We start from the raw sequence: 13633 nt of genomic DNA on the forward strand, positions 1-13633 counted from the left end.
TCCTCAGTAGGGAGAGCTGTGCTGCTTCTCTTGCACAGTTTATACCAACAGAGAGAACTCTAGCAGTTCACTGACATGGGTGTTGTATTTGAGAGTTAATAGTCTATTTATTTTTGGGTTAAGAAAAAAAAATTGCCATGATGACTCTGCCTGAAATAAGGTTCATGAAAGTATCCACTTGTCCATGACTGCCAAAATCTTAAGATAATTTATGGTAATATTTGCCTAAGGGGAGTGTGATGGAGGATGAACAACTTGTTTTTAATTTTCTGTCTCTAAACAAGAGACGTGCACCAGACATTTTTAATAATTGCCACATTCCTGTTCCTTAGGCATTGTTTTCATCCATTTTTTGTTTTTCTGTGTCTGAATCTGAGCTGGATTCAGACAGCTTGCAATTAATCTTTGAATTGCAAGCTTGATTCACCTCTGGCTGCTGTGTTTGGAGGTGCCAGGGAACCTGCTCCCTGCAAAGCTGCTGTGTGTGCTGGCACTGCGAGTGCAGCCCTGCAGAGGCAGTTTCTTGCCCTCCCACCCAAATTCCTCTGCTTTCATGACTTTTTTTTGTCCCAGTTCAATGACCGCTGGCGTTTGTCTCATGGTCTGGCAGAGCCTGGCGCCACACACACCCGAGAGACAAAGAAATAAGCTGTCTTTTCTCCTGGAATGAGGAGCCCACATTGTGAGGGAGACAGGCAGAGGGCTCAAGTGTTTTGCTCAGCCTTGGGCACTGAAAAACCCCCTTGCTTCTTTAAACATATCAGCCCAAAGCTCTGACCCTGAGGAAAGGAGCCCCAAGGCTGCACCCTCCTGTTCGAAGATCAGAACATGACTTCTAAAATAGCAGAAGCAGCTCTTTGGGCAGCACTGAAAGCACAGCTCACAGCCCCACACTCATATCCAGACCTCCTGGACTGTCACAGGCTGGGTTAGGGATGATCCAGGCCAGGAGAGCAGTCTTTGCAAAGGATATGAGCCTGGACAAGGATCAGGAAAGTCTCTTGGAGCTGCTCATTAGCAGAGGCAGAAGATGGTCAAGGTTTCTGGTGTTCACATCTGATCCTGCTGCTCCTTCCCATCCTATCAGGACATCATTCCAGATCATTACCTGTAAAATACAGGAGTCAGAATGATTTGGGGTGAAATGGACAGCAAGAACCACCAGGAAAGAGAATTTCAAGACTCTTAAAGTTTTGATCTGTCAAATGCAACATTTTCTGTTCCATTTTAAGGCAAGGTCACTTTCCAGAATGACATCAGAATAGGGTTTAAGGAGATGGGCTAGGACCTTGTCTCTGACTAGAAAAGGTTTGCTTTAATGCATTTCTTGGCTGAGGTCTGAGCTAGAGATCTACCAGATCAAATTGCTACCAACAGAAAAATGCTGTGTCTTTCCTGCTGACAGAGAGCCCCATTTATAGCCAGCTCTTACAGGAATGCAAGTCCTCTTGGAAAAAATCAAATAGTGCAAAATTGCTGACAAACTACCTTCACACTAGAAACTACCTAAAAGCATCCCTGCTGTCCCTGCTAGTCCCACCAGAGCACAGATAACTGCAAACTGGAGTTTGCAATGCCCTAAATGCAAGAATTTCGGTGGTCAGGCAAATATTTAGAGTCAACATACTCAACCTGAATGCCAGGGAAATTATTTTTCCCCAAACCAGTGTTTGAGCCTGTTACAAAAACTTTCATGAGGTAATGTAAGGAAATTATCAAAGTAGATGGGTTTTTTTTTACATCAGTATGTGAAAAAATTTTTAAGTAACATGGTTGGTGTTGTATGAGTAGATTTGGGAACACAGGAACTGGTAGGGAATATGTCTGTCCAGCAACAGGGTTTAGATAAAAGTGCATTTAAGGCCAGTTCATGGTGGCCACTGGGCTGGCAGGGGACATGTGAACAAGTTTTGTATCAAGATCTCATTTTAAAAAAAGTTCGAGATAACTTTTCAAAGTTTCTAAAAAGAAAATATTCTTTTTCTAGTGTGAATCAGTACACATACAATAACTCATCTTTTTTCCTGAGTTTTGCATGTTGATTTACACTTCCCTTCTCAGAATTGGTTCAAAATATTTGCAGTTTCACTTGTCTCTGGTGTTAGGCAGATATTTCTTGAACATTTCAACATTTCTTGAACAACACACAGAAAAAAGTATAAATCTTATGCTCACACTGACTGCAAAATGTATTTTCATTGATGCTTTGAGTCCCATGGTATAAATGGTTTTGCACAAGCAGCAATGGTTTAATTTTGTTGGGTGGTGTGTTTGGTGAAGCTGAGTGAATTGAAATAACCTTATTTTCTTTGTCTGGCCTGACTCTACAATCTTAAAACAGTAGAAAGCAGAAAAAGTGTTTTCCATATTAATAGCATGCAGTAAACAGAGTGAAAAGATGAGACATACAAGGAATTGCTATTTTTGCATACTCACTGTTCAGAGCAGAACAGCACCTTTAAAGAAAGCATTCACATCTTTGAATTGCCAGTTTGATTCACAGAATGTTCTGTGAATTTGATTCATCTGTGAATCAAATGAACAGAGAGCAGGCATTCTATCTTTGAAAAATATGAACAAATAAATGGTACCACAACAGATTTATTGGTAATGTGTAACAACTGCATCTAGGGATGATCTCCGTTTACTGCCATACATTTTGAAACGGGATAAATCCCTATGTACTTATAAAATTGGCCGACTGTAAGTGCAGTAGAAGCAGGTGAAAAGGAAAACAAACGAAACCAGCGAAGCAGGCGGTGTTTCCCGGTCCCAAGGGCGGCTTCCCAAGGGCTCCCGTGTGCGTTGGGCTCGCTCCCCGCGGGCGGCGCTGCGGAGCGGGCACAGCGCCCGGCCCGGACACCCCGCCCCGGCCCCGCGGCCATAAGAGGGCAGCGGTCCCCGCCGGGGGAGCCTGGCCACGCCGCATCGCCGAGCCACAGCCCCGCCGGCAGCACGGAGGTGAGAGTGGCCGGGGGATGGCCCTGCCCGGGGGATGGTGGGTGCTGTCAGGGCAGAAGCACCGCTCCGCATCGCCTCTGCTCGGGAGCGCTCCTCAGCCTTGCGGACGGGCTGCACGCAGGGCTGCTGCATGGAAAGGGTATTTTTGTTAGGATGTTTTCTGCCGTGTCTGGTAACAGTCTTTCCGTTCGGGCACTGAGTGCTGAGCGGGGAGGACATCAGCTGCGGGATCAGATTCAGTAGCTTGTGGTGGAGAAACAGGAGCCAGGTCGCAGGGCAGGAGACATTTACCGATGGGATATGAACGAAGTGAGTGCCGGGCAATAAGGCTGCTTTATTTTCCCAGCTTTGGGTTGGCAGCTCTCCCTCTCAACCAAGGAGATTAGAGTCTCTTTGGTTTGTCCGTTTGTGAAGTCTGCAGGGAACGCTGCAATCCGAATTATTATCATATCCTAAGAGGGTCTCCGCAACCCATTACCCAAGAGGGAGGTTCGAGAGGTGCTCATTTTGACCTGCTGGCACCCATCCAAACCGGTTCCTAGCGGGCTCCCCTGACTGCTGGGCTGGAGACAGGGCTCCAGGCAGAGGCACAGCCAAGGGACCTGTGACAGCAGGCACAGCAAAACCTTCCTGAAGCTCTGGAGCCGACCCCATGCCTGCCCCTCTCCTCATCCTGTGGCTCTGCCATCATTGAGAGCCCCTGGCAGCAGAGTTTTGGTCTCTCATGACCTTCCCCCAAAGCCAGAGCTGCTGCCAGCGCCTCCCAGCAGAATGCCCTGAACGTAGGTCTGACCTTGCTGATCCATGAGTGGGGCCCTGGGGTGGCCGTGCTTCCCAATCAATGGGAATTGCTGCAGCTTGCCCAGGCTGGTGCTCCCACCGTCCCCTCTGACCTCAGGGCCGCGCCACGACCATGTCTGAGCTGGAGAAGGCGATGATCGCCATCATCGAGGCCTTCCACCAGTACTCTGGGAAGGAGGGAGACAAGCACAAGCTGAAGAAATCCGAGCTGAAGGAGCTCATCAACAACGAGCTGAGCCACTTCCTCGGGGTAAGCACTGCCCTCCCTGCAGCCTGGCTGGGCTCAGGGGCCATCCAACAGCCCCACACTCCCCCAGCTCTGTCCCCCATTGGAAGCCAGCACAGGTGAAGAGGTTTATTTACACAGCAGGGCATTAAATCCTTTGCCCCAGCTCTACAGAGCAGCAGGATGAGGGGAACAGCCTATATGGCAGACTGGGGTGTGGGTTGGATACTAGGGAAATGACCTTCCCTGACACGGGGTACAGCCTTGCCCCGGGGGGCTCAAATGTCCCTTCCCAGCAGCACAGCTGTGGCTGCAATTCCCCAGGGCACAGGACAGTGCCCCACCAGACTGGGAACAGCCACAAGATCTTTGGGATGTGTCTGAGCACAGATTCAGCCATGAGAGCACTTGGGAAACGTGGACATGTTACTGTCTGGGCCACGCTGTGGTCCTCCCCAGCTTTGGCTGCCTGTTTCTATCCCCTCAGGAAATCAAAGACCAGGAGACTGTGGACAAAGTCATGGAGGCACTGGACGGCGATGGGGATGCTGAGTGTGACTTCCAGGAGTTCGTGGCCTTCATTGCAATGGTCACTACTGCTTGCCACGAGTTCTTTGAGGAGGAGTGAACTGGGGGGAAGCAGGTGAGCCCCTTCTGCTCATGCTGGAGAGAGGCAAGGCAGCATTGCTCCTCCAGGAAAAGGACTGGCTGTCACTACAGACACCTTAGAATTCAGCTTATGCTAGACTTAAGCAGCTTATTAAAAGTGCTGTGGCTTTGTGAACAAGAAACACTTGTGTGGCTCAGGAGAGGCTGTTGGCTGGTGCCCATTGGGCTGGGTGCAGTGAGAGTGCCTTGCCTCAAGTTCCTTCCCTGCTGTTTTAAGTCAGGAATGTGCATGGGGCTAGAAGCAGAGGCATGCTGTGATCCAAGCTTGCTTGTGAAGGAAAAAAGGAAATTCAGGGGTTGAAGGAAGAGGTGATGCAGAGGGGCTGGATTTGGAATCTTGCTGCTGAGCCCACTGGCCTGAACAGAAGGCTCCCAGTGATTCCTGTGGGCTCTGGGCATGGCATTAGAAACCAGCTCCTGTCCCATCACAGGTGCTCACAGAGCCCAGCCATTTCTTGGTACATTGAGACACCCTTGGCTTGCCAGGCAAAGTGTAACAATCTAAAAGCATAACCATCTGACAGCTCAGGCTTTCACTTGTTGATCAATCCTGCTTTAGCAGCCTGCAGAACTGGAAGCAGCAGCATATGAGGCTCCTGCACTGGGGTCAGCTCCTGGCCTGGGATATGCCTTGACAAGGTGTCCAGGCTCAGTCAGAAGGGAAGTGGGAGCGGCCCAGTGTGACCACAGACCAGGCACAGCCTCCTGAGTGTGTGGAAATGACAAGGAATAAAACATTGGTTTGGCCTGTGGTGAGAAACGTGTCCTTTTGTGCCAGGCTGCTCTGCACTGAGAGAGAAAGGCTGGGGAATCAGGCCTGAGGCACTGCTACAGCTCATGCCCTGGGGTTCTCGTTGGGCACTGACCCCTCTCCCCTTCCCTGGTGTCATTGTGACTGGCCAGACAACCTCCACCGGCACCAGCACCGAGTTCCAGCTGGCTGCCCACACTGCCAGCTGTACCTGCCAGGACACAGGAACACAGGGGCCCTCTGCAGGATGTCACTGCTGCTACTGGGGACATCAGGGGTGTGCAGTGGTGAGCCCTTGCAAAGCCTCAGCTAAACCCAGAATATCCCCCCCAAGGCCTGAGCTTCTGCCTTTCCAGTCTGCACCTGCCATCCAGCTCAGCAACACCCTGAACTGGGCCTTCCTGCAGCTCCTGCTGTGTCAGATTCACAGCGAAGATGCTCTCAGATGCTACTGGTTTTACCTCATTCCACAAATGATAATGGTTTTATGCACAAAATGACATCTTAGGACAGGGACCATCTTGCTATTCTGATCAGCCTCCCCCAGGCTGTGCAAGGGGACACTCAGGCAGAGCCAGGCCCAGAAGAAGATGCCATTGTCTGCAGTGCTTTTAAACACAAAACACATTTTGCAGGATCAGTTCTTTGTTTGTTTCCTAAATCTACTGTCAGTACAAATGGTTTCTCTAAGTGCCTCACCTCTCTTGCCTTTTCAAACAAAACACTTGCCTTCTTTTAAAGACTATAACTTAAATTACTTCCATAAACAAGGATCTAAGTAAAAGCAGGTGGTTTGGTCAGGAACCCGTGAAAGTCTGGGTTAAAAAATGCAGATGACAGGAAAAGACCTCCCAGGGCTCCTTTCCAAGGTGGAATGCCCTGTAAGCACAGAGCGTTCTGCACACTGTGAGCTGCCTGTGGGCCCAGCAGTCTGACCCATTGCTGCACCTCAAGAAGTGTTCGCATTGAACTTTGTGTCAGAAAAAGGAACCACTTGGGAGTAATGCTGGTGCAGCACATCATTTTGTCTAGATAGAAGTTAATCCAGATACCCTATCTCCCATAAGCCACATTGCAAGAAGGACAGGAAGAGTTCTTTTTGGAATTTTTTACAGGCTTTCCAAAATGCTGCAGCTGTTAGAAGTGACATAACTTAAAAAAAATTAATGGCTTTATTAAATTTTGTTTTAATTAATCAGAACCAGTATATTAATGATAAGCAGTACGTTAGTCTTGTATCATTTAAAGCCAGCATTTAGCAAAGCTGTCTAAAGTTACTTTTATGGGAACACAGCTTGGGAAAATTTCTGACACATTAAGTTTTGATAAACTGAATCTGATATGCTTCAATGAACAAGGCCTGGGAGATAAAGATGTATTGTTGAAGCTGGACATCTGGAATGCAGAATTTAGGGACTACAAGGACATTTTACAGAAACCAGTAGAGACTAACAAAGACTGTGTCTGTGTGTTGAAAAGTCCTTACTGGAGAAAACAGATACTAAAACCCCTAAAAATATGGACTGATTAGCATGAACAGTGAGGAATCAATAACTAATAGAGGAGAGTATACTAAGAAATAAAATATAATTATGCAATTTAGAACCAATGAACATTAATTTGTTTGCTTAAAATGTAGAAATAGATGGAAAAGTTTTGTGCCTGTGTAGAGGCTGGAATTTTGTCAGCCATTTACAAACCCTGGCCAGGAATAAAGAACTTCCTCACTCTCCAGCACTACAAAGACACTATTAGAGGACATGAAGAACACATTTTTGTCCTTGCACAGTTTTCTGTACGAGACATCTATCCAATCTTCAGTCCTTGCGAGGCTGCAATGTGCATGGTGGTACTTTGAGCTGAAAAGGACTGTGCAGAGAGCACTGTGCTTCTTGAAGGTTTTTATAGAGAGGGGGCTTCCCCTTGAATGTGGTTCAAATGCAAGTTTCCAAAAGTTTAGACAGCATTTCACAAGTTTCAGGGGCAAATTCAGGGCAAGCTCGTTGTCCTGGCACAGCTCTCTGAGCTGGGTGCAGCGTCCCGGCTGGGAAAGGAGCGTGGCTGCCACCGGCCTGCCAGCTGAATTCCCAGTCCTAAGCTGGCAGTCTTGAGGGTGAAGTTAAACAAGAGCTACTTGTGCTGCTACCTGTTCCTCTTCCAGCCCCTCTGTGGGAACACCTGTGCCTACCTTGAGGCTCTGAGATCCAGAGAACACAACGGTAGAGGCAGTGGAGAAGGGAAAGACAGAGTGCACTGGTGTGATGTGGTTTATGTGCAGCAAGGAGAAGGTGCAGCCCTGCACTGGCTTTTACTTCTAGAGCCTTCTTCTATGGGAGCAACTGCTGGACTTTGCAGTGAAGATGTGAGAGTGAAAAAAGTGATGGCAAGTCTGTCTGGGAAAGAAGATACAGAGCATTGTGTGCAGTTTAAATGTTGTTAGTAAGAGAAGGAGGTACTTTGAGAACATCTGTCTTGACACTTCCATCTCTGTGAGCTTTACCTGCTTGGACACAGTGCCATTGAAAGTACATGAAAGTGATCTTCCCAGGTTGCAAAGGAAGAGGGTAGGTTGGCAAATGCCTTCTGTCCTGGCACATCTGTCAGTCAGAACTGCAGCTGGAAACACTTTGCTCTAACAATGGACTCAGCCACTTTGAGAGAATGTGCTGATGCTATATGTACAGTTAAGGAGGAAAATGTTCATCACCAGTGCGTTTTGTCTAGCTTACAGACTGCAAAGGGACTCTAAAGGCCAGCAGTGGCTTTCTGTTGTAGAATTTTTCCTTTGTGAGCAGCTGCTGGACATTTTGAAGGGGTCTGGGATCTGTGAGAGTTAGAGTGCAAGATGGCACACAGATCTTGAGGGAAAGAGCATATCTCCAGGGAGCTGGATGCAGCTCAGTGGGTGTGAGTTACATGTTGAGCAGCTGGTGGCACAGAAAAGGCTCTAAAAGGAAGAGGCTGTGCTGCAATTGCCTTTTCTTTTGCAGCCTATGAACTGCACAGCCAACCCAACCACACGATAGCGCTGTTGACTCACAAAACAAGGACATGCACCAAGCTCAAAACCACCTCCAGGACAGAGCTGAGTCAGAAACGTCCCTGCTCTCAAATCACCTCTGTCAGAACAAAAAGGTTTGGCTGATCTTCCCCTTCCAAGTACAAACTCTTCCTTGCAGCACATTCAAATGGCAACGTGAACTCCTCTGCCCTAACAAACCTGTTCACTCTCACAGAGTCCAGTAACAAACTTGAAACATCTGCCAAAATCAGGGCTCATGAAAGTGTCAGTGGAGAAAGCTCTTTGCTGCCTACAATTTCAACTGCCCCCATCAAACTACAAACACACCCCCTGCTATAGCCCCTTTCCTTCTCAGCTCTGGGTACCATCCTAAGCCTTCAGTCTCAGAGTCAGGATCCAAATGGAATGGCACCACAGACTAGTCACACACTAAAGCTACAAGGACAAAAACTCAACAGCTTGGCATCTGCATTCCACTGACAGTTCAACAGCTCTAAGCCAGAGAACTTGGGAAAAGCCTCTAAATTCACTGAGATCACCCAAAGTGCTCATCCAAATTTGCTTTCTTTGCCAGAGCGCAACTAGAACTCCATCTCAAAAGAAATGGCATTCACTCCTCCAAAATCCAAAACATCCAGGGACTGATCCCCTACAAAGATGTCAGAACACAGGTATTGGGCATTACCTGCATGGGGCACTAGATCAGATGCTCACCAACACTCGGTGTAGCTGCTTACCTTGTCCAAAAGAAGTGTGCTGGCACAATTTCAAGAAGGCTGCCTCTGAGAAGTGGAAAGCACATGCCAAATTGAATCTTTCAGGAGGGAGACTGCCTTCCAAAGATGGACACTGACTCCATGATTGCACAAATTGAGTCAGTGCTTCCAAACAAAATATACCAGGAGAGAAAGTTGCTGCCACCCTTGAGCTGCACAATGCAGCTTCTTAGCTGCACCTAAACACTGGGGCTACTTGCTTTCCTTCCCATGAGAAAGCACTGCCATTCTCATTCAGGAACTCACCAAGCAGAAGTTGTGTACCACGTCCAGCACTGACTGTGTCCAACAATGGCTCCTACTCAGAAATGTCTTGCTGGGCTACACCATGCCCTTAGCTTCTCACTGCTACACAGCCCTGTATTCTGCCTCTCTTGTCATCTCAATCTAACTGGCAACACTTTTAGCACAGCAGCACCATCTGGGTGAAGAGAAGGAGACATGAAACACGTTTTTACCCTGGCACATTTTTGTGTGAGACTTCTATTGGAACCTTTAATCCTTATGAAGCTGCAATGTGCACAGCGTTCCTTTGAGCTGAGAAGGACCACGCAGAGAGCTGATCCCTGTGGCCTCAGTGCCTACTGACACTTTCTGTGTTGGTTATTTCAAGCTGCTGGACACACTGGTGACATTGATGTGTCACACAGAATGTGCACGAGTTGGGGGGCTTCCTGCACCTGCTGGGTATGGGCCCCATCCTCCTCCCTGAGGGGCACAGGTGCTGACAGTGCTGGGTGCCAGACTGTCCATCCCCCCACAAATGACCTCCTGGCTATCCTGGCTGCACCAGCCTTCCTTCTTGAGTCCCCCCAGGACTACAGCCTGAGCTATGCTGGGCAAGGTGAGGGCATCAGTGGGCAGCCAGTGAGTAAGGGTGTCCCTTGGCTTTACTGCTGCACAGTGGGTTCTTCCCATGGCCCTGCCTGCTTCCTGAGCCCACCTCTGCTGCCCTGCTCTCTGTGCTGGGGGAGTCTCAGCAGCTGGCAGGGTCACTGCTGTCTCCTGTGTGTGTATCCCTGGTAAAGTGCACTATCCTTGCTTTGGCTGGAGATACCATGCCATGCCATGCCATGCCATGCTAACTCCCCTGGCTGGCAGGGATATGTTCACCTCCTGAGCTGTTGCTTTCCAGGGCATCCTTGGTCATTCAGGGAATCCTAAGAGTATGGCCCTTGCCCTCCCCAACCCTTCTCATGCCCAACACCCCCTCTCATTCTCATCTTTCCTTCCCAGGGGACACAGGGCCCAAGGGATTCCTGGCCTGCAGAGAGAACCTTCTTTACCCTGACAGCTCTGGAGAATTCAGAAGCACAGCCTGATGAAGTTGCTGGAGGGCATCATCCCAGTGCTGCAGTTTGTGCTTTTCCTTTTCAGCCAGTGCTTCCTCCCTGGCAGTCAGCAGCCTGGATCTGGCTTCAGGCCTTTCTGTCCAGCTGGTGCCTTCTGCAATGTCTCCAAGGGGATAAACTTCAGTGGATGTCTGGCTGCAAACCAACAGGGCCAGGGCCAGTCTGTGCCTGCAGCTGGAGCCCAGAGGCCTGGAAAGGCTCAGCCATGCATGGAGCAGCTGCTTTGCTGCAGCATGGCAGTGACATCCTGCCAGCCCCATGGCAGAGATGTCATACCTGACACAGTGATGACAGCAGTGCAGCTTGGCAGGGGCTCAAAGCAGGAAATTCAGGAGCATCCAGGCTTTACAGCTGTTTTACCTGCAAAGCAATTGCAGTGAGGTTTTGCAGAAAAAGCTCTTAATGCATTAAACTGTCTGATATATGAGTGAGAACTGTGCTAAGCCAAGATTTTGACCTAATAGCTTGAGTTTCAACATTCATCAAGTCAGATTGGCAAGAGCTGTTCTGAAATGTTTAATAAGCTTTTTGTTTTAAGATTTACTTTACAAGGCAACTTGTATCACTTTCATCAGTATCTCAATACAAAAGTCTTACAATGCTTTGTTTGCTAAAAAACTACAACATGGAACTGGGGGTTAGGGAGTTGTCTCCTTTTGCCAGCTGTTTTGGGAGGAGAGCTGTCCCACAGCCTGCTGCTGCTGGAGGCTGCTGGACTCAAACAATAAGTTACACAAGTTCTGTACATAATTACAGTCAGAGTATGCAGCTGTATTATACACCACAGGTAAACACCACCAGGGCCCATCACTACTATAAAGGAGAGCTTTTTCTTGAGGATTTCAGAGTTTATTTGACCATGGATACATCTAATCTATCAGGGGACTGACATCCATCTTTCTTAGGCACTGATCCAGGCAGAATTGCCTTGCAGAAAAAACTGGCTCTTTTGCAAACTTGTGCATTATTAAAAAAAAATTATGTAGCTCTTAAGTCTTTAACAAATTTATAAAAATAATTATTTGCTAGTCTTGTGCCTACCTTCAAACACAGAATTACTTGAATAACTTCATATTCTCTTTCTGCATTAGGTTCACTGCAGTATTAGAGCAGGCAGAAACTTCAGAATCTTAATTAGTCCAACTGTGACCCAACCAACTGGATATTTTAGCCTGAACAAAAGAGTTTAAATGCAACTCCAAAGAAAACAAGCAGTTTGTACCACAACAGCTCAAGCTAACTAACACTGAATGAGTTTTCCATGGTGGGGGAAAAAAAAAAGCTACTATTTCAAGTTTTAGCACAGAATATTCAGGGAAAACGTTTTGTAAGCTTTGTAAACATTTATACAAATCATTCAGAGTGGCTTTGGAATGGATTTTCAAATCCTTGGCATTGTGCAGGGCAGGAATTAACAGCTCAACTATGAAAACAAGCAACTTTGACATGGAGTTAGAAGAGCAAGAGCACTGAAGGCTCCTGCATCAAGTACTTAAAACTGGGTATTACTTTGTATTTTATTATAAAGTTTATAGCGTTACAGAGTCCAGCATGGCACCATCAGTAACCTTGTTACAGCATTTGTTTTTGCTTGGTACAAAAAAGCTGATCAGCAGCATAACTGTTACACTGAATCCAGGACTGGAAGGGGTTGGCTTCTTCTGAATAGGGATGAGTCAGTGTTTTAAAATAAAAAGGCTGCATTTTTAAATCTCAAATATGTGCAAAATGCCTTTCAGTAGAGAATGTGGCAGAGGTGTGTGCAATGTGGAAGGGTATGCCCCAACCCCATACTGCCCATGTACTGCAGTCACGTGGAGGGTGAACTCTGGATGGGTACTCACGACTTTGGGTGCTGTTTCCAGGAGTCCTCCTCACAGCTGGTGCTCTCTCCCCACCCCACTCTGTGTCCTTTTATGCAGTGCATCAAGTACTGACATTCATAATTATTCTCTCCCCTCTGCCCCCCCCTCCTAAAATAAAATTGGTCCATGATAGTTCTAATAAGCTTCCTTCAGGAATTCCAGTAAACTCTCCATCCTAAGACAGCTGTGACTGTTACAATGGGTTTATGAAAGCAAATGCAGTCTGGGAGATGAAGGGCTGCACGTAAAGAGAAGTATCTCCATTTTCCTAGGGTCTTCAACAGCTTGTAAAAACAAGAGCATGGATTCCAATGTTATTATGAGGAAAGCCCCATGGATTTTGGTGCTTTAGCCTTGATGTTATTTGCTGTTTTCACATGTTGTAGGCAACATAAATAGGATCCAACTGATCAGCTAAAAATCCGTCTCTCAAGTGCATCCGTTGTTTCTCGCCGCGGGAGTTGATGGGAATGACCCCGGGATCCACGATGACCACGACACCAACAATGAGATAATGCTCCTCCAGGACCACGTTGGTCACCAGTGCCACCAGGTCCAGTGCTTCCTGCTCTGAGCCTTCCAGCTCCACCACCACCACCAGCAGGTTTGTCCACGTAAACACAGCACTGTTGGCACGACACACGTGTTAATGGGGGGGAAAAAACACCTGGACAAGTCACTAAAAGAGATTATTAAAAGAAAGACAAGGCCTCCCAAAGCTTACAACTAAACCTGAATGCTTTGAGGCTGGAAAGGACCTACAGCCAATGATATACATAACTCATTATATACATATAACTCAGTATATTATGTATATAGAAAACTCAGTTATATACATAACTCATTAGGACCAAATGGGAATAACACACGTGACAAGACATCATCCATGAAATCCCTGAGATGTGTTTACCACACCCACAGGTGTACATTCTGACACTGCCAAGGAACTTTAAAGTTCTTCTGCTTTGGAAGAAATAATGCTGTGGTCCTTACCATTCTGCAATGCTCTTGTGTGCCCTGATGACAGAGGTTTCGATGTCGATGGGGTGGTACCTCATTCCTCTGAGTTCCAGTGTTTCATCCAAAGAGCCCACCACATACAAGGCATCGTGCCTCTCTGCAACACAGCACACACATTTCAACATCATCACAGCTGCAGGACAAACACAGTCACTTGTTGGTGCTTATTCCTGATGTTCTTAGATGTTCC

The 13633-nt window shown here is 47.4% G+C and overlaps 2 protein-coding genes across 6 annotated transcripts in view; one reads left to right on the top strand and one right to left on the bottom strand.

Annotated features, from left to right (window-relative positions):
- Nucleotides 1–2965: 2965 nt before the first annotated feature.
- Nucleotides 2966–11483, top strand: S100B (S100 calcium binding protein B). 2 transcript variants are annotated; one of them, XM_074548123.1, is made up of 4 exons: nt 2966–3100; nt 3860–4012; nt 4476–4631; nt 10443–11483. In XM_074548123.1, the coding sequence occupies exons 1-3, from the start codon at nt 2996–2998 to the stop codon at nt 4614–4616; spliced, it is 399 nt and encodes a 132-aa protein (XP_074404224.1). In that variant the 5' UTR covers nt 2966–2995; the 3' UTR covers nt 4617–4631; nt 10443–11483. The 2 variants fall into 2 exon arrangements, with proteins under 2 accessions (XP_074404224.1, XP_005486986.1); XM_005486929.4 differs by lacking the exon at nt 10443–11483 and having other exon boundaries at nt 4476–5417.
- DIP2A (disco interacting protein 2 homolog A) overlaps nt 4976–13633 on the bottom strand; it is an 83932-nt gene continuing 75274 nt past the window's right edge. For all 4 annotated transcript variants that reach the window (XM_074548115.1, XM_074548114.1, XM_005486931.4 and 1 more), the window contains 2 exons: nt 13417–13540; nt 4976–13049 (listed from right to left, as the gene is read on the bottom strand). In XM_074548115.1, the coding sequence (XP_074404216.1) occupies nt 12797–13049; nt 13417–13540 (377 nt within the window). In that variant the 3' untranslated portion in view covers nt 4976–12796. The remainder of the gene's footprint in view (nt 13050–13416; nt 13541–13633) is intronic.

This window comes from Zonotrichia albicollis, chromosome 10 (genome assembly GCF_047830755.1).
Source record: "Zonotrichia albicollis isolate bZonAlb1 chromosome 10, bZonAlb1.hap1, whole genome shotgun sequence".
Lineage (NCBI taxonomy): Eukaryota > Metazoa > Chordata > Aves > Passeriformes > Passerellidae > Zonotrichia > Zonotrichia albicollis.